We start from the raw sequence: 21,360 nt of genomic DNA, 5'->3' as shown, positions 1-21,360 counted from the left end.
TGGGCTCTCTCCACCAGGGTCTAAAGGGAATTGGTCATTGAGTTAGTGGTTACTTGCTTGGTACCTGCTGTCTTCTGTGTCTTTCCCAGACTGCCTTGCATGCTCCATAGATGGAGGCAGGTTTGGTATTGGTGGGGATGGCTGCCACCTCGCTGGTGTAATCCCTCATTGCCTCAGACCTACAATGTTGCAGTGGTCTCCATGTAGGTCTGCCTGCCTCAACTGTTCTCCCTGCTTCAATCTATCCTCTATTTGGCCACCAAAGTGATTTTGCCAAAGTACAGTTCTGACCTGCCAGTCTCTTCTTCTCTTGACTCCATTGGCTTCCTTAAGAGCTCCAAGATCAAATATAAAATGTCCTATTTGTCATTGAAAGCCTTCAGAATCTAATCCCTTCCTATCGTCCAGTTTTCTTACATCTCACTTTCTACCAGGTAATCTTTAATCCAGTGATTCTGGCCTCCTGGTTTTTGCACGAACCAGACACGACATCTCTCAATTCTGAGCACTTATTTTCCCTCTGTGTGCTCTTCCTCCTTAACTCCTACCTCTCTGTCTTCCTTTAAGCCCCAGCTAAAATCTCACCTTCTGCCTTTCCCAACTCCTCTTAATTCTAGTGCTATCCCTCTGTAATGATTTCCCATGTATAGAGCTTGTTTGCATATATTTGTTTGTGCATCTTTCTCATTAGATTGTAAACTCCTCAAGGGCACAGACTGACTTTTCATCTCTTTGTATTCCCAGTGCTTGCATAGCACAAGGGTCTGGCAAATACTTGGAGCTTAATCAATGTTTATTGATTGATTGACCATTCTCGGGAGTTGCTATCCTAGATAGATGATGCAGAGTGACTAGGCCCAAAGCAGGGCCATTGGTCTGGGGCACTGCTATTCCCATGTCTCTTGGACCTACTGTTACTGGAAATATTTAGAGAGACTGACTGGCCATCCATAACACATGTTAATCAAGCAAATTCTTGCTTTGGGTAGGAAGTTAAACTACTGGCTTCTAAATTCCTTTCCAATTTAAGAGTCTTTAAACACAAAACAAGAGGAGTTCAGAAAAGGGGGGGAAATGTGTGGCTTAGTAAGACTATAAAAGATTTCTGAAAGAGGTAGAGCTCAAGTCAAGCTTTGAAGGATGGATAAGATTTGGATGGGTAGAAAAGGGTATGCAGGAAGATGAGAAAGTCCAGAAGCAGATTTTATTGAAGATATTTTTTTCTCCTAATCCTAAATTTTCAAAAGAAGTTGACTTGTGCAACTGGGCTTGAGATTGTAACCCTCTCAAGCAATGTAACCTCTTTTTGCATCTCATTTACATACTTAGGTTTCCCTATTTGGAACGGCCTGATGAGAAACTTATTTTAGAGGCTCTTAAACATCTCTATCAATGCGATGCAATCAATAGGTAAGAAGAAAATTTTATTTATCATGGTTTTAACTGGGTTCAGTAAATTGTTAATTAACTGGGTTCAATAATTTGTTCTCTTATCCCAACCCTTCTTCTGCTTCACTAACCCTTCCTGCCTCTATACTGTAGCTTCTAGCCACTCCAACTCTGTCTCACCCCCCACTGTCTTCACTCTTCATGTCTTAATAGTATTGGCCCTATAGTTAGCCAGGTCACAGTCCTCTTAAGTCTTTGCTTAAATATCTTTACTGCTAACAAGTGGCTGTTGAATGACATTCCAGAATTCTTAAGAATTTAAATTTCAAACCAATGGCCCACAGTTGATCAACAAGCATTTATTAAGCATTTACTATGTGCTAAATACTGGAGATTCAGGAAAAAAATGGGCAAAAACATCAAAGAACAAAAAAGGCAGAAAAGCAATTTGGAAGCACTCTTAATTAGCAGAATCAAAGCTTGGCTTAACCTGTTTCTCTTTGCCTTAAAGAGACTGGAGTATGTTAGAAAGGTAGACCTAGAGTATAGTTTCTTATTAGAAGTGCTTTCTGCACTCTGATTAACACAATGACCAACCACATTCCAGAAGACTAATAAGGGAGGTAATGGACATAGAATCCAAAGGGAGGCTTTTTTCACTTAACTAATGTGGAAATTTGTTTTGCTTGACTGTGTTTGTAATGAGTTTTTAATTGTTGTTTCTTTGTTGGAGTTTTTTGCATCCACTTATTTATTTTGCTCTCTGAATGGAAAGATAGGGAGGGAGAGAATATAGATTTAAATAAAATAAAATCTGAAGTTTTTTAAAAGTACTTTCTGCTTACATATGGATATCTAGCTTTGTTTAAAGCTGCCTAAATAAAGGTATGCTAGTTAAAGGTTTCTCTACCTGGGTAATTTGTTAGTTATCTTCAACTAGATGTTCTCTGTAGGATGTTTAAAAAATGACATCTCATTTGTCCTGAAAGATATTCATTACAAATATGACTTACCCTACAACAAAATAACTTAAGGACTTTTTCCTTCTGTTAAGGAGTGGCCATGTGACAAAACTGGGTTTATCAATGGCAGAGTTTCCCCTCTCTCCAAATTTGACCCGGGCTATCCTAAAAGCTGCTTTTTGGGGTTGTGAAGATCTCCTGCTTCCAATAGCAGCAATGCTGTCTGTAGAAAATGTCTTCATTCGGCCTGGTAAGAATTCATTTCTGTTTTAACTGTCATTAAATACAGTTTAACCTGTAAATTAACCTGTCATTAGAATAAAATAAAGGGAAATAGTTCTAGGAACATCTCCAGCAATTTTAATATTTTTGAGGTGACTTTAATTTGCGTGTTTATTGGGCTGAGTACATTTGTGTAAACCTTTGTTTGGAAGTCAGGCTACATTGGATAGTGAATAATTTGGAGTTTCAGTAGCATTTAAATTCAAATCCTACTTCTGGTACATTAAAATTATGAGATCCTAGACATATCTCCTTAATCCCATGTGCCTTAAACAATTTCCTAGGAATTAATTGGCTACTGTGTTATAGATGAGTTGTTATCTTGACAGTAGAAGGGGTTCCCTATCTCTTCTCATGCTCACAAGTTACCTACCTACTGAATAGCTTTTTGGAGAAGCTAATCCAAGCAGTACTTGGTGTGATAAATGCAGGAGGGGACTGAAAGATCTAACTTTCCTATCTGAACTTTTTATTTTTGGCTCTTCCTAGGATATAGATATCAAATTACAGGTACTATATTTAATATTAAGGGGGAGGAGTAACAACCAATTTCAGGCATGAGGAACTATATGAGTTAAATGGCAAGGTGCTTTGGATGTCCAAGAATTAGTCCAGTTTGGCTAAAATGTAAAGAATGTAGAAGGGAGTAGCATAAGATAAGATTAGAATCATAGATTTACACCAGGTTGCCTTGAGGGCCAAGCTAATGAGTTTGAATATTTTTGGCAGGCACTAGGGAGTCACTGAAGATTTTTGAGTAGAGGAGTGACATTATCAGATATATTACAGAGGCAGGGCTAGGGACATAGCACTTTTTTTCTTAGGTTCTAGTTCCTAGGTCTTTGTAATCTTGAATCTGGTCCTCAAAAACCAAAGAAAGATGCTACATAGTGCAGTCCTGTTTTACCTTTCTTTTCAGGTAAGCAGATAAAGAATGTCTATTGTCTAGACTATGACATGGAATTGAATAGACAACCCATAAAGCTAGTCCCTCAACACATGGCTTATACACTGCAGATTAGCAACAAGCTGGGCCCACAATCAAATAGAACACTAACCTGGATCCAGAATCATATTGGAGGAGAATAGCTTGTCATATCTAGCAATTTTTTTGACGCCCCTCTCCCCCAATACTTCTCTTTAAATCAGTAACCCTTATTTTAACATTAGTGTGTGTTGGTCACATAGTTAAGACACAAGATGACCAATGGAAAAATGGCCCATTTGTTCCATCAAACCAAGACATTGGTCCTGTCTGGAAATAAGGCCATGCTTCATTCTACGTCTGTTTGACTGGCAGCCGTTTTTGATACTTAGGAGGTAAGCTTCTATAGCCCCCAGTAGTGAGAGTGAACCCGTAAGACATGTAGCTTTTCTTTCCCCTCAGCATGAACTCAATCCATTTTTCTCCCAAGTTACCAGATGATCTGCCAGGAATCACTGGCGCAAGAATTCCATGGGAAGCCTAACTAGGGAGTCACCCATTGACATATTAATCTACTACCTATAGAAACTCCTGTTGAAATCACTGAAGTAGCTCATTTCCTTTATCCTTATCTTGTGAATCATCACTTATCATTGTTTCTGTATGAAGCTTACCTAATCCCTTTACCTACATCATTTACCCTATAAACTGTAGACTCCAACTCATTAAACTTTGCCACCACTCTGGGAGACTTGTCTGTGTGGTTCTTAGAAGGTGGGTGACCTGTGGACGGTGTTCAGAGAGCTGGACCTTTCAAACTTCACCATTACTCCCTCCCAAGTCTCTAGTTACCCAATGGCAGAAACTCTAATCTCATCTCCAATAAATATTTCAGAACACGTGTTCTCCCAGGTAACACTTAACTGCATTTTCTTTTAAAACTAGAGATTAGACAGCTATTTCTCCTTAATCGTTCATTGATAACAAGAACGAGTAGCATTATGAAGTGCTCTGAGAAAAGTTGCATGAGTTCTATTCACCTCTTAAACATAGAGCAAGAAATAACAAAAACTCTCAAACTGCTTCAGCAGGAAAATAACATCTATATAATGAAGAGGGAAGAAGTTGGAGGATAGGGTAGGAGAGGGGTCCATGGGGCTAATGCTGGGAGCAAAACTCCCCACATATCTCTTATGTGTCCTGATCACCAGAGGGTGCCGGGCCCATCATGAATGCTGCCTGCATTTGTGTGGGCTCCATATAATCCTAAAACAGTGCTTTGGTTTAACAGTCCACTGAGCATTTAAATGCCCACTGGGTATACAGACAGAACCATATTGGGCAGATCGCTGAGGTGAAAGGCTGCCAACTCGTGTTATCCTTTGGCCACAGGATCTTTGGAATGTTTCTGGCCGAAAGGTTTTTATTTGCTTGGCTTGGTAAAGGAAAGTAGTATAGAAGACCTTTGCCTTATTGTGGTCTATAAGTAATGTATTAACTCCATTTTGCTGAATCAGTAGGAAAGGGAGTTCAGCCCTTCAGCTCTTTAGGTAATAAATGATTGCTTTGGGAAACTTGTAGGTGCTCTGCCTTCAGGGTACCTTCTCCCAGATTTCCATAAAGACCTCCTTTTTTTTATGTCATTCTCAACATAGCTTTTGCTGATATGTCAGTTTTATATTGACCTGTTAGGAAATTTTTGTCAACTTCTATCAGCTTTTGTATAACAATGGCACTTCCCTTCCACCACCAAGTAATTTGTGCCACCCCTGGCTAGGTTCAGAGGGGCCACCAGGTCAGGAATTTTTCCTTGCTCAAGCAAACTCATGAAGACTTTGCTACTGCACGGAGAGATTGTATCTACTTGAGTGGAAGGACTCCCTCAACACCCCCATCCCCCATGAAGTTAGGAATCTTTACAAATAAACCACAAGGTTTAGAAAGGCATGCTTTCATTTCCCTTTCCCTTTCCCTTCCCGTGTTCCCCCATCCCTTTTCTAATATAGAGCTCTGTAGGGGGTAGAACTTAATAGTGTCAATTGCATTCTAAAATGCTTGAGTTAAAGATACTTAACATAGAAAATTTCAAACGGATCAAAAGCAAAGAAAGTTTCCACATTTATGTCTTTGTAGTAGGTGAATGAAATCAGTAGTTTCTTATTCTCAAAATTTGTTTAAAAAGTTGTAGCATTTAAATTAGATCCCACACTGATAATTTTAATAATAATTTCTATTATATTATCCAAGTTTATGTGGACAAATAAAGTGATAAAGCAAGAATATTTTCCTGTCTTTCTTGTTCCCATTTGCTACTGTTTGTGTTTTTGTGATCTGGAAACAGTTGACAGGGTTCTTAGATCCTGGAGGTTCTTTTTTGAGATCTTCACTGTAGTAGCTGAGGGCTGCAGAGGTTTATTTTATTTTTAAAATTTTTTTTTTTTTGTAAATTCAGAGGATAAGGTTGAGCTGGAGGATTTCTGTCTCCTGAAGGACACTTACCTTTGATGTTAACTGTGCTAATAGACAAAAGAGACAACAGAGGCAGAATAACCTTGATTATATAAGATTATGACCCAGAAATGCTCAGAGATCCTTTGTTTATTCCTGTAGAACTGAATGTCAAGCTATGCCTGTAAGTGGTGTGAATGACCTTTTCTTTCTATAGGGGATACTAAGGAACTGACACCTTTCTCTGCAGTTCTATCCCAGGTCTTTGTCATCTTGAGTCTGGAACTCAGAAATAAATAAATAAATAAATAAAGCTGCTGTATAATACAGTCCCATTATCCTTTCCTTTTTTTCTTCTCTTCTTTCCTTTCTTTTCTTTGCTTTTCCTTCCCTTTTTAGTGCTTTCTCCTTCCTTTCCTCTTTCCTTCCTACCTTTTTTCTTTCCTTCCTTCCTTCCTTCCTTCCTTCCTTGGGATCTACTGAGGTCTTATTTCTCCCCAGTGTTCCACAGTCTGTTATCAACTGTTAAACTTTTTGCAAGTACAATTTAAGGTCTCTTTACAGATATAAAGGCTTTGCAAACTTTTAATTTGTGAAATCTTGTCTGAGTTAGGTCTTGGTGATTTTAGACTAGCTATGTTGTATTTATGTTTTTCCCATAGTCAAAATGAGGTGATATGTAGACTCCCTATCCATACATTGGAAAATTATGGGCCAGTCTGAGAAATAAAATGACCCTTTTAAAGCTTGGTCCCTTGCCCCAATCTCTGTCTTGCAGTAGTCAGCTGCTTATTCAGTAAGGACTAATGCAGATATTAAGTTGAGGAAGCAAAAAGAGGTGCAGAGGCTGTTATGAAAGGATGTTTTCATTTTACTGGAAATCATGATTTGGTTGAGGAAATCTATAACCAAAATAATGTGGAGTTCTTCCATCACCCATCTAAGGCTAGACACTGTGTGTTCCTTTGTGGGAGCTTTAGAAACAAAGACCAGGGTCCCTAAAGGTAATATTGCAACCTGGATGGCCTGCTCCTTTGTCTCTGCTGAATGTTTGCATTACTAAAACGTTCTCTGCAAAGCCCTTTCCACTATTGATTGTGATAGAATTGACTGATGACTCGGAAGAATTCAGCAGTTCTAGCCTGGTTTTGCTGCCACTGCAGCTGCTCCAGTTCACCAGCATCTACTTATTTCCACCGGCTAGAACTGAAAATAAAATGCCTGGGGGGAGGGGAATTTTTTTTAACTGAAGAAAATTGCAAATACAGTAGCGTGAAAAGGGATGAAAAAGGGACAACTCACCTGTTATTCACCAAGGATATAGAAGAGTATTTTAAGAGCAAGGTGAAGTGTGCTGCAAGATACTGCATTATGCAGAATCCCTGAATCTCTTCCCACTCCTGTTTAGCAGTACCCACCCTTCCCCCCTTCACAGAGACCGCTCAGTCTCCTTGCACTGAAATATTTCCCTGGCTTCCTGAAATTCCATCTATTAGATTTACTTGGATTAATAAACAGAACCCACCGGGAGAGATGGGAGGATGGCTATTAGTCATTCATAGCCTAGCAAGTTTGTCTCTAAAACAAGGCAAATTATTTTCTCCCATCTTTCTGAAACATTTGTATACAGTTAAAATGAACATGGCCAGCCTTGAAGGAGAAAACCCAGTCACAAAGATGCAGCCTGAGTGATAGGTTTGGCAGTGAAGGTTGCTGGAACCTAGGTCATTTTGAGGGCACAATACTTTATGTGCTGATTCTATCCATAAGAGGCTCCAGCCTTTTTTTTTAAAGCACCAGCTACTATTGTTTCCTCCATCTAGAGCTGTTTCCCTGAGTCACTACCAGGTATCAGCAGCCGAAAGGCCTTCCCAAAGCCCAAAATGAGAGGACTCGAACCTTAGCATGGATTAGTTTAATCAGATTGCTGTCCTCCTTCCACTTGGTTGAGATGCATACAGAGAAGAATGAGAATTTTATCATGAAGGGAGAAAACATCAAGAGGGGCTCTTGGTTAATGGGGCTCTTGGAGGAGGGCTGCTGTAGTAGAAAGACTTTGTATTGTCAGAGGACAGCACCAGGGCACTCCGATTCTGGGTGAACTGTGGGAGAGGAGTTGGGGTATTAAAAAGGGTATGTATAGGGAAAGGTGCCAGAGGCAAACAGCCTACCTTGAAATGTTGTTTCTATCTGCTTTTGTTTCTTCTCCCATCTCATGCCTGAAGCCAGGCAAAGCTGTCATAATGCTTAAGAGGGTGGAAACAGTAATGGAGCAGAGGTGAAACGATCCGGATGCTGCCTCAGTGGTTTAAGATGAGCTGACTTCTAGGACGGTTTCACTGATACAGAAGGGGAATGAAACCAAAAGCCTTTCCAAAAGAATGAGACCTGTTTCTCCACCTCCTTTTAAGCTCTGGTCCTAGATTTTCGGTCAGTTTGGCTAGGCAGAGTGAACGAATGGAAGCCCTCCAAGCCAAGGGGCCTCAGCTCTCACCCCACTTGGCTTTTCCCTAGGGGAAGCAGAGAAACAAAAAGAGGCAGAGCTGAGACACCAGGAACTGTCGTCCCAAGCTGGTGGATTCAATGACTTTGCAACTCTAGCTGTAATCTTTGAACAGTGCAAATCGAGGTATGTAAAAGAAGGCTTAAAATTATTGGGGCAAAATGGTCTTTCTTGGGGTATACATTTACACATGCTTTTTTTTTTTTGTATTGGTGGGTTCTTAGCATTCTACATAGTAAGTTGTCTGGAATAACAAAATGCTTCAATGCACTGTGTATATGACAAGTCCATCTGTACAATGAAACTGCCCTATTTATAAAAATTAATGGGTTTGTTGTTGTTTTTTAACTCCATGAATGTGTTTTTAATTGACATAGTTTGTTGTTAATCTCTGAAACACGTTTTTCCTCTCCATGAGCAGGTGCCATCTGCCAGCTTTGATACAGGCTGATCCTACAGATGACTGGTTTCCATCTTTTCACATATAGCGTAGATAACCTTTCACTAAACCCCCAATCTGGCTCCTTGTCATGGCCTGGAGGTGATTCTAGTACCCGAGCCATGGAAGGTTCTTCCAAGCCTGGGGATGAACAGGATGGCGGCTATAATCTGAGAACCAGCAACTCAGCTAGGTTTGGAGAGACAGGTCAGCCGCAGGGTAGTGGACATTTCAGGCAGAGCAACTTTCAGAGACCATTTTTTAAATCATAGAAGGTTGTGACATGCCTCAGTGAAGATAGTAACCACCCAGATGAAAACTCAGATCCTCAATGCTTCAAAGCAATGAGAAATGTTAGTTGCCTTTCACTTCTAGGCATTCTTTCACCATGCCAATATTTGCTTTCACAGCACATCTCCTCCTACCTGGTGTCAGAGATATTGGATCCACTGGAGGTGCTTACAATCTGCATTCCGTGTGGAAGGTCAGCTTCGAGAGATAATCAGGAAACTAAAGCAGGTGACCACTGAAGTGCTTTCCTTCAGGCACTATCCCTTTGTGTCTGTCTTGGATGGGATGTATTTCAGGTTCTTCAAGCATCAGGGATTGACAATTCCTCGGGATAATTTCCACCACTCAGTGCTACTCTGTAGCAAGACTATTTGCCTTGTTAACATTTTTAAAAGATCCATTGGGAGAGAATCCCAATTTGACAAATTTTTATTCACTACCTCCTACATGACACTATGCTTGATGCTGGGGTTATAGAGCTAGAAATGAAATAAACCTGACTTTTAGTGAGTTTATAATCCAATGGCAAAAAGTAGAAGACACAAGTACCTAGGTAACAGTAATATAAAAGAAAATGAGATGGGGACAACTAGGTAGCTCGGTGGATTGAGAGTCGGCCTGGGTTCAAATGTAGCTTCAGATACTTCACAACTGTGTGACCCTGGGCAAGTCACTTAACCCCCATTGCCTAGCCCTTACCACTCTTCTGCCTTAGAACCAATAGACAGTATTGATTCTCTAAGACAGAAGGTAAGGGTTTGAGAGAGAGAGATGGAGAGACAGACAGACAGACAGACAGAGACACAGAGAGAGAGATGATTTAAATATAAAGGACAGATCCAGGCAAAGTCCTGAAAGAATTTGAAAGAGGGAACTTTCACATGAGAGGTGAGATTAGAAGGGAAGTATCAGGGAAGATGTGCAACTTGGATCTTCTTTTTTAAACCTTTCTGTCTTAGTATCAGTTCTAAGACAGAAGTATAAGAAGAGATAAGTACTATAAGAAGATAAGACAATGGAAAACCATTAATACCAAGATGTATACTTGATTAAGTAGGCAGCTTGGCAGCTAGGTGCATAGTGGATAGAGTGCTGACCTTGGAAACAGGAAAACCTGAATTCAGATCTTGCCTCAAACACTTCCTCAGCTGGGTGGCCTGAGTGTCCCTTAACTTCTCCCAGCCTCAGCTTCAGTGTCTGTGAAATGAGAGGAGAGTAGCCCTTGTCTGACAGAGTTGTGAGGCTCGTTGAGATGATGGCTGTAAAGCGCTTCGTAAACCATCAAACTCCATCAGTGTTCGCTGTCAGTATCAGTAACTGAGAAACGGACTGACATGATTGGAGGGTGGGACGTTTCCCAGGCAGCAGTATGAAGAACAGATTTTAATAGGAAGACAGGTTTGAAGCTGTGAAAGTAGTCTAAGAAGAAAGAGAAAGGCTATGAAGATGGTAGCAAAGGGAAGACAGGGCATGGCCCAGATATGAGAGAGTTGGTAAAGGGAAAGACAACAGGCCTCAGCATCGGCTAGATGTATGGAGTGAGACCGACAGAAGAGTCAAAGATGACTCCAACGTGGAAAGTTTGTCTTACTGGGAGGATGGGGGTGCCAGGAATAAAAACAGAGAAGGAAGGGACAAAGAGGGCTTCAGGAGGAAGAGGATGCCCAGGTAAAGATGCATCGGGCATTTGCAGATATAGGACTGTACCTCTGGGAAAAGGTTATACAGAGGGTGGGTTTGGTTGTCATGTATAGGTGGAGGCGTCGAGGCTTGCCAAGGGTGAGGGCTGCCTCTTCTTCTGAGACTTGAGAAAGGGTGAAAGGATGAGTGAGGACACTGACAGAGGAATAGAATTGGGAAGCTAGGGAAGTTCACTCTGAGCTTCAGGCTTCTCCAAATAGGAATGGAGACCATTGGTGGAGTATGATGAGGATGACTTGGGCCTTGAAATCAGAATGGAATGACTAGCAATCATGATGATGTTAAATACCATGTATGGAAAGGAGGAGAATGGGAGAAGAGGAATGACAAGGGTGGTCAGAAAGGAGATGTAGGAAATAAAAGTTTTGCATGGTGGTGAGATCTAAGATATGACCCACCTTAGTGTACAGGTAAAGGAAAATGAATTTGGAGGTCACAGGTTTATCAAGGTCTTGGGGGTGGGGGGAGCTAGGTAGCTCTGTAGATTGAAAACCAGACCTAGAAATGGGAGGTGCTGGGTTCAAATTTGGCCTCAGATGTTTTCTAGCTGTGTGACCCTGAACAAGTCACTTAACCCCCATTGCCTAACCCTTATCACTCTTCTCCCTTGGAACTAATACACAGTATTGATTCTAATATGGAAGATAAGGGTTTAAAAAAAAAAAGAAAAGAAACTATGAGGACAGCAAGTTAGAAAGGTCACCATTGCAGAGGTTGTCATATCCAGGGATGATGGATAAGAAAGATGGACAAGGAAGAACAGCCAGAGGCCAAAACCATAGGGAAAGGTGGCATAAAGAAATAACTTTTTAAAAAGTTTTAAGATGAGGGATTACTCCTAGTAGTTGTTAAAGATTAACCTTATACTGCTATTCTTTATACAGCAACCTGATTTCCCAAGAGAAAATTATGATGGACCTAAACATGAAATCTTACGAAGATGTTTGTGCACTGGCTACTTCACCAATGTAGCACGAAGGTGAGCAGCAAGCTTAGAAATGGCTAAAAGGAACCATCACCATCGAGAACAATGATGAAGGTTCAGTATTTGATACACCTTCCAAAGTAATGGCAATGGGCTCCTTCATAATTTTCATGCTGGTAAGACTGTATCAGAAAAGTGTAGCTTAGTTGGTCCTTCTTTTTCTTCCTTTTCTCTCCACAACTTCCTACTCTGTAAATATTCCCATTACAAAAAGAAGCTCTTCTGTTGGTTTGTTGGTTTGTTTTTTTACTTAGAATGTGCTTCATAGTCATTTTTATGATTATTTGTCACAAGGTCCTGCCTAGTTATGTGTATTGGTGTTGCTATATTTGTTTTACAAATAAAGTTGAGACAGAAATTATTACAGTAAGTCAATGGCCTTTCCAGAATCAGTCGTTGAATAAATATATTCATTGAACAGTTTTACAAGGTTTTCTTGCCTCCTCACATGTGCTCAGACTCATTCCACCTGAAGTTTCATTCTCTACCTTTGAAATATTGCCTTTCCTTCAAGCCTCAGCTCAGATACCACCTTTTCCCTGATTACCTTCTACTTAAAAGTAATCTTACTCTTGTCTAAGTCCATCAAACTTCCTGTGCCTTTCTGTGTTATACTTATTGTTTGCATTTCTTATCTTCCATCTAAAGACTCCTTTAGATGTGAGCATCTATCCCTTTTTTCCTTTCCTTAAATCTCCAGATTAAAAATACTCAGTACTTTTGACAGATCCTTCTCACATAAAATGCTGTCTTGGGCCTTGGATCATCTTAGTTGCCCTCTTTTGGGCATCCTTCAAGTGTTCAATGTCCTTCCTAAAATATGACACTCAAAGTTGCACATAATCTGGCCAACAGTTAGAGGACTATCACCTGTTCTGGATGCCCCATTTTAATGTAGCAGCATATGATCACATTAGCTCTTTTGGCGACTATATCATACTGTTTGACTCATTGAAGCTGCTCAACTCAAAATCCCTCAGGCTTTTTCATAGGAACTGTTAAAAAGCTGTGTCTCTCCTATTCTTGCTTATACTGTTTATTTTTTTTTAACATAGGTACAAAATTTTACTTATATTCTCATGAAATGACAGTCTGTTAGGTTCAGCTTTTTGATATCTTCATCCTTTCAGCTAATGCATTATCCATCCCCCATGCTTCATGTTACCTGTATATTTGGTAAGCACGTCTCATAATGCTTGTCTTCAAGCCATTAATGAGGATGTTGAAAAGAACAGGATAATAGATAAAACCTAGTGGCTTGCCTCTAAATGTCTCCTTTCATTTTTACATTGATCCATTAATCAACATAAAAAATGTGCATCTTGTCTACAAGATGTGAGAATTCATCAAATGTTTTGTGTCTGCAGCATTTCCCTGATTCACCAGACTAGTATTCTGTTAAAAAGGAAATGAGCCGTGTGACCCTGGGCAAGTCACTTTACCCCCATTGCCTAACTTTTACCACTCTTCTACCTTGGAACCAATACATGGTATTGATTCCAAGGTAGAAGGTAAGGGTTTTAAAAAAGGGGGGGGGGGGGGAATGAGAAAAAAAACTAACAATAAAAAATATTATAATGATAATAATAAAGGAAATGACGTTTATCTGGCAGTTGACTCCAAGTAATCACTTCTTCTCTTATGAACCACCAGCACAAGAATTCTGCCAAGTTCAGAGGTCAAACTCACAAGTTGTATACTTTGTGGAATCCACTTTAAAACATTTGTCTGATTGTTGGAGGGCTTTGAAAGTTAGGCTAAGGATAACAATTGAGAAGGAATGTAATGTAGACCTAGCAGTGAGAATTTTTGCATTGGAATTTTAAATTAAGGAAACTGTGTTTTCACTGGTATCAGACTTCACAATAGCAAAGATCAGATATACCTTTTAAAAGGAGAAGCATTATTTATTGATTGGATTGCTCATGCCTAATGTTCATTTGAAGCAAAGTAAACCATTATAAAAGAGTTATTTTTAACCTTTTATCCATCCTTAGAAAATGTTGCTAATTGCAATATTCAATATATTGCTTCTTGTGTTGCACTGATGTCTGATAATCATGATTCAAAGTGTATTTAGTAGAACAATTTTTATTGTGCTTACAGATCTGTAGGAAGAACATTTTGCACAATGGATGGGCATGGAACCCCAATACACATTCATCCTTCTTCAGCGGTAAATTATTTCTTAAATCTCCAAAATAACCAGAATAATTATTTTGCTAATGTGTCTCTGTCTCTTTTATTCTGTTTTAAGAAACAAATTTGGCATCTGTATTAATTTATTACTTAGTGCTATAAAGGTAATGCTATCTAATATGTGTCTATGAAGAAAAAATTCTAATGTCAACTATTCATTGAATGACTTCAGAAAAGCTGTAAGTCTTAAATATTTAATTGCTAGCATAGAATAGTCTCATGTTATCCAGTACTATGAGTTGTTGGAAAGAAAATCAGGAAAATTCTTTCTCTCTCAATACATACTTTTGTTTAGCTCTATAATCAGGAATCCAAACTCGAATGGATCATTTTCCATGATGTTTTGGTTACTTCTAAAATGTATGTGAAGACTGTGTGCCCAATTCGCTATGAATGGGTTAAAGATTTGCTCCCCAAATTATATCAATTTGATGCCTATGAGTTGAGCAGTATGGCCCGTCATGAAGTGACTGAGGAAGAAATAAAGAGATGGGAAAACAAGGAAGATCTAAAGCAACAAAAAGGTGAGTAAAACAGTTTAGTTTGGAATAGAACTTTGGCTTTAGAATTTTGCCCTGAGGGACAAAGGAATGCAAAAAGTCCATCTTAGCTAATTTTGTTTTACCAATTTTCTCCATCCAATCAAGCCTGCATTTTTATTGAAGTGCCAAGCACTTCCAGACTAGTGAGTGGCCTCCATGCTCTTGTTATACTTAAGCTTACATCATAGCAGTTCTCTTGAATGACAAAACTATGACTTCTATGGTTTTTGGAACTAAAAAAGATGACATAGCTACTATTCTGGTTTCTTTTTTGCATGTCTGTTTTTGGCATGTAAAATGCTTCTTTTACCTTGTGAAATATTGCCTTTTATTTAAGGAAAAATGATTTTTAATGGCTGAATAACTTTCCAATCTGTGAGGACAGTTTTAGTAATTGTACTAATATAGGATTTAACTTTCACCTCACCCATTTTTGAGTTGAAAACAGGAATTCATTCTGTCCTGACAAAAGAATTTCATCTCCACAGCAGTTTTATAAAGATGAAAAAAGGGACAAGCTTTATTATTTTAGTTTTTCTAACAGGAGTCTCCAAAGTATAGTGTTATTCTTGTCCTATAATATTTTTAAAATGCATAGAAGAGAGAGGCAGCTAGGTGGCACAGTGTATTAGACTCCAGACTTGGAGGTGGGAGGACTTAGGTTCAAATCCAACCTCAAACACTTCCTGGGCAAGTCACTTAATCCCAGTCGCCTACCCCTTGCTCTTTTGTGTCATAGTTGTTACTAAGACAGAAAATAAAGTAAGAAAGTAGCATGACAGAAAATTTTTTAAAAAAATAATTCATAGATGAACCAATAACCAAGTATTTTGCATCAGTACCTAGCCTTGCACACTGTTTAGACACACAGATTGAATTTACAGTCAAATCCTATAGTTCTTGGGCCCTGTGTTTTTGTTACCTAACCTTAGACCATGCTATTTCTCTGAAGTAGGAAGTGTTACTTTTCCATTTCTTACATTTTACTAAGAAATTCAGGGTACTTTTTCCCCTTTAAAACCTTCACTCTCAAGTCTAAGAATATCACTTTCATGTATTCATTTTTCATCTTTCCAGATGAAGCAATGAAGGAATCTCTAAAGAAAATGCAGAGAAGGAACGATGATAAATCCATTTTGGATGCACGTGCTCGATTCCTGGAGAGAAAGCATCAGCGGTCCCAGGGCATCACAGGCACTTTGAAGGAAACTGACTAGTGGATGAAATTATGAAATGCACTGCTGCTTTACCATTTGCTTCAGACAGAACTGTCAAGAACCAAAAGGAAGCTGCTGTTGAATTTATTAGCCTCAGAACTGAAATGGCTCACACCAAGGCACACAGATGGAATTTTCACAGGGAAAATGAGTAGGTTGCTCTGATCAGTGGCATTGATATGTGCATGAGTGTAGCATAAAACAAGAGGTTTTACTTTCCATTCTGCTGACCTTAAATTGGCATTGAGCTCCGTCCCTTAATATTTTTAAATAAATATAAATTGATATTTTATTAGATTGTAACCCATTTGTAATGAAACATTAAAGATTATTTTCTTAAAGACTGTCTCTCACATTTACTGGCTGTGTAACCCTGGGAATCTCTTAATGCTCTACAACTCTTTAAGAACTCTCACCTAGAGTTCTCTGTGGTTGGTGGGAGCTAGGAGAGCCAGGCCCAGAGATGGGAAGTCCTGGGTTCAAATGTGACCTCAGACCCTTCCTAGCTGTGTGATCCTGAGCAAGTCACTTAACTCCGATTGCCTAGCCTTTATTATTCTTCTGCCTTCTAAGATGGGTTTAAAAAAAAAAGAGTTCTCTGCTTCAGTAAAAGTACAGGTTCAGGCCCTATCTTTGTCCCTTCTTAGAGCCACTGAATTGCTATTAGAATTGTCTGTTCTATTGGGTATGTTGTCATTATTTAAATCCATTGTTAATATTTATTGATAAAAGACTTAGTCAATGACCGAATAAGAAAAATGTCTGTGGTAGGATTCTTTTAAAAGTTACTTTTTTAGATAAACATGTTTGGAAATGTAGTTATAGCCACTCATCAGAAAGAGATCATACATGTAAGGACTTTTCTTCTGTACTTCAACTTAAAACTCAAAAGACAGTATAATGTTTATTTAAGGTTTTTTCAGCAAAGATTAAGACATTCAGTTTTTTTGTAGATTCTGGAAAGTTACAATGTCATTTCTTTCTGCTTAACAGCTGAGCAGAATGCTCCGGTTTTTAGAGTTAGAAACTTTTGAAACCTTTTCTGAAGAAAATCCTGGGTGGACCAAAATCTGTGTGGTGATAGATTCACTAAGCATCCCCTACTTTAGGTCTTTGTTTGCTTTCAGAGTATTTTATTGTTGCAGTAGGCATAAAGGAGATTAGTTCCAGAAGTGAATATCTTCCTCCTTAGAAGTTCTTTGAAAACACATATCATTCTCGTACATTGTGAGTCACACCTGACAACCCCAGGAAGCACTTTTGATCTGGGAAATTTCATGTGTATGGATGAATGGATGAAAAGATATTTACTAAGCTCTTACCATGTGCAAAGCGCCAGGAATACAAATAGAAAAACAGAGCTTCTGCTCTCAAGGAGCTCCCAGACTAATGGTGGAGACAATGCCCACAGGTCCTGGAGTCCTTAGAATGCCTCAGGAAAGTGGATGGTAACGCATCTTCAAGGTCATTTCCATCGATAAAATCCTAATTATTTGTGTTACTGAACCATTGGACAGGGCTAAGGACTTTGGTGGTAGGATCTTTGGTTTCCTGGTCTCCAGTCACTGAGAAGGGGAGGCCTCCCCGGGAGGGTTGCTTCTTGGGGTGCTGACCACCGGGACTGGGCTGACAGCAGGACTATGCCGTGGGGGGCTGGGGGCCAACTCTCTGAGGCTCTCAGGCTTGCCTGCCTGTCAGGGGCAGTTTGTTACTCGTCATCGTTTACAGTGGCAGGGAAGGGGGGCCCCTTCTCCACGGAGATTGCTCGCTTCAGTGAGGGGAGGTGATAGTGAAGGACCTGGTGGCAGTGTTTTGACTTGCCTGGCATATGCTGCCTCCTGCCTTTCCCTCAGGGTGCCTTACGGCTTCCGTTTGGTCCTGTGGGTGGCAGTTGGTCGGCAGCTGGTGGGAAGGCTGAGCCCCCTTCAGGAGTCACATCTCTGGGGAATCGTGCCGACAGGCTCAGCCACACAGTCCGAGAGTCCTTAACTAGCCCCTCTTTACCCACCGCCTCTATTGTCTTGGCATTCCGAAACTTCACTATTAGGAGCAAATAAAAAACCTCCCACAAATAGTCAACTCGGCACTGACAATTAATTTGTGTCAAGGACGAATAACACCCCCTCTCTTCAATCTTTCCTGTAAGATCCGAGGTCCCAGAGGAGATCTTTCGCAGTGGTAGGCAGACTTCATTGCTGTGCACTGACCAGGATGAGCTGGCTTCACAAATAAGAAATCCGTCCAAGCCACTTTCATCTGCAGCAGACACAAGCTGCTAGGACTCCGTGGAGAGAATTCATTTTTGTGGAGAACACAGATGGGAAACTCATCTTCAGACCAGCACCAGCACCCCAGGACCAGGCAAACAAACTGAGGACGATAAAGGGAGTAACCCTCAAATATTCTGAAAAAAATACTTAAAAGAATGTCACTGCCCTCGGCAATGGAATACTCACACTAGAAATAACCTGGCAGAACCGGCAGGCCGAAATCTCAGAGGAAAGAGTAATTCTCCTCGCTGGTCCTTGAGAGTGCTTGCCAGGGCAGCCCTTCTGTCATGCACCCACCTCTTGGCACTACTCCATTTAACTGTTACCAACATGCTTGCCTCTGATGTTGCCAGTCACTTTGCAACATTCTGCCTATGTTTTATCCCAGCCTTCATTTCTGCTCTATATGTCCCTGAGAGATCTGTACTTAAAAGGCACACTCAGTAGGAATATATCATATATCAGTGTGGCCAGTCTAAGCTCTAAAAACTTCTATAATTGTGGTCTTAATGATATTTATTTTTGTTTTATATACACAATACATTTTATTTACAGTTCCGGAGAGGATAGAGCTGCCAACTTGGTTTCCTCAAAATGTTAAGAGAAAATTAAGTCCTTGAGTACATTGGGTGGTCTTCTCATAGAGAACTAATGGGAGAACATAGACGAGCTTCACTGCATAAGTGGGGATCTGCTTGTTGAAGAGAATATCCATGTCAATGGATTACAGATCTGATTGAATTTTTTTAATATGAATAGATTTTTATTGATCTCTTTTTTAAGATCACCCACATTTTCCCCTGTGTCCTTCCACCATGCTCTTCCCAGAGAGCCATCCCTTATAACAAAGGTTTTTTCTAAAAAATTCAGCAAAATAACTGATAACCTCAAAAATCTGACATTATATGCTAAATTGCACTCCCTACCCTTTGCAAAGCAGCAAAGTATCTTCTTATACCTCTTCTTTGCAATAAAGCTTGTTCTTTTATAACTGCTCAACATTCATATTTGATTGTTTTGTGATTTATTCTTTCCATTTACATAGTTGGAGTCATTTGTGTATGTTGTTTTTTCCTGCTTCTGCTTACTTCATTTTGCCACAGTTTTTGTAAGTTTTCCCCACGCTTCTTTGTATTCATCATATTCTTCATTTCTTAAAGCTCAGTAAAATCCATTGACTATAATTTGGTTAGCCATGTCCCCGGTCAATAGGTGACTACTTTGTTTCCAGTTCTTTACTGCCCCCAAAAATGATACTATAAATATTTTGGTGTATATGGAGGTATAGGCCTAGCAGCAAAATCTCTGGTTCAATGTTAATATATATTTAAAGGTGTTCTATGCCCTTTCAAAAGTGGAAAATACTAAAAAAAAAAAGTTTAAATATATATCATGTTTGAAAAATGCAAAATCTACCAAAGACCCACAAAGTATCTCCTTGAAATTCAGCCAAAAAACACTGATACAGGTAGTGTGGATCACTTTAGAATTTAAAAGACTTAATTCACTTTATCACCCTTATCAAATAAATAGAAATGATATCATTTTCACTATGACTTGACTAATACAAAAAGTTCAGGGATAGTTAGATTACTTAACAAACTGGGTACTTGGATTATAACTTCAGAATTTTATACCGTCACCAAAAGCCCTCTGTGAATTTCTGATACTGAGAGCTGATCCAGCCAAATGCTTAAGAGGTCTGAGTTATTTAGTGATATCTGCAAGCAACAACAGTAGCTAAAGTTCCTGTGAACAAATTACAAACACAAAAGAGATATTGATTACTCACTAGATTAAACCATTTGTTCCCACTGGTCCATTATCTAATTCATCTTTGACCATTAAGAGTTAGCTTTTAAGTTGCTATCCCAAAGGTACAAAGCCTCAGTAGAGCTAGCATGGTATTCTGGATTTGGAGTTTAAAGGATCTGGATTTCAGTCTGCCTTAGAATCCTCTGTCAAAAGAGAGTTAAGTAAGTTTCCTTCTAGCTCAAAATTAACTGCCCTCTTCCACATAAACCCTTCTATCTCAGCTAGTTGTTGCAGAAGTCATGGACAGAAAGGCTCATATGATCACATCTGGTCTGCCTAAGATAAGTTTTGGAGCAAAATGCTTCATTATATGAAGTTAATCACTTAAATAACAGTTATCTTGAGACCTAGGAAATGTATGAAGCAAAATACTTATTTAGTTTCTAACAGTTGAGAAGAATCCACAAAGCTTGGTTTGACAAAATGAGGGAGGGGAAGGGCAATAATACAACCCAAGTTGTTATTACAGATGAAATTATCTTTGTAGCCATGCATAATCATTTAATTAGATACTCATTTAATGTGTTATTGACCAGGAAAATATACACACACAAACACATATAAGGACCAAATAGTTAAGGAGAATGTATGTTCTTCAAACTGTTTGTAGAATACACCATTGTGCATCCTGCCCTACTGTGTAATACACACGATGTAAACAAAGTTATATGATGAAAAACAAAGATGAGATTAAGCCATCTTTTCTGTTATCCTAATGTCATTAAAATGCACAATAGCTTCTGGAATTTAATTCAGTGATTCTTTGTTGACTGTACTATGTGTAAGACATTACTAGATAATAAAATGAATACAGAGATGGTTAAAGCATAATCACTGCCTTGATAAAGTTTCTAATCTAGTAGTCATCTGGTAGGGAAGATAGAACAAGTACATAGAGTACAGGGCTAGAGATATAAACTATTATTATCAAGATTCAGAGGAGAGAAAGTGGCCTGAATCATTGAATTGTGTTTAATACTTGTTAAGATCTATGAGAACTGCTGAAATCATTAAACTACATAAGGCAATTTTCTATATATTTGGTTTTACTATTTCTGTTGGGTTATATGAAAAATAATAAAAAATGTTACATAAAAATCATCACAAAAGTCCTAACCTGATGTCTCATAATGGTGCCAAGGTGTTTAGGTTTTTCAGTAGAGTGTGTAGCCTCTGGCAGCTTCTTTCACACTGGAAGGGCCTCATTATGGTCCCTAGGATCAGCCTAGCTAAGTACAGAGAGACTCATCAACAATAGGTTGACCAGTAGGCATTGAATCCTTTAATCATGGTAATCCATGAAAGAATGACAAGCGTTTCTAGGTCTGTGTGGCCAGCTTACGTTTCTGAAATTACAGTGGCAGAGTGATGGGAAAGGGGACAGAAGATGCT

General features: G+C 39.3%; 1 protein-coding gene across 6 annotated transcripts in view; it reads left to right on the top strand.

Annotated features, from left to right (window-relative positions):
• Positions 1-21,066, top strand: part of DHX40 (DEAH-box helicase 40) — a 57,573-nt gene extending 36,507 nt beyond the window's left edge. For 5 of the 6 annotated variants that reach the window (XM_056816489.1, XM_007481787.3, XM_001364352.4 and 2 more), the window contains 8 exons: positions 1,330-1,410; positions 2,444-2,601; positions 8,521-8,635; positions 9,359-9,467; positions 11,825-11,919; positions 14,032-14,101; positions 14,420-14,648; positions 15,744-16,224. In XM_056816489.1, coding sequence (XP_056672467.1) covers positions 1,330-1,410; positions 2,444-2,601; positions 8,521-8,635; positions 9,359-9,467; positions 11,825-11,919; positions 14,032-14,101; positions 14,420-14,648; positions 15,744-15,883 — 997 coding nt within the window. In that variant the 3' untranslated portion in view covers positions 15,884-16,224. Of the gene's footprint in view, positions 1-1,329; positions 1,411-2,443; positions 2,602-8,520; positions 8,636-9,358; positions 9,468-11,824; positions 11,920-14,031; positions 14,102-14,419; positions 14,649-15,743; positions 16,225-18,029 lie in introns of those variants that run through there. The other variant, XM_007481788.3, reaches the window with a different exon arrangement.
• The last annotated feature ends 294 nt before the right edge of the window (positions 21,067-21,360 follow it).

The sequence above is a fragment of the Monodelphis domestica genome, chromosome 2, assembly GCF_027887165.1.
Source record: "Monodelphis domestica isolate mMonDom1 chromosome 2, mMonDom1.pri, whole genome shotgun sequence".
NCBI lineage: Eukaryota > Metazoa > Chordata > Mammalia > Didelphimorphia > Didelphidae > Monodelphis > Monodelphis domestica.
Note: the sequence above shows the minus strand (reverse complement) of the source record. Positions and strands in the feature narration are given on the sequence as shown.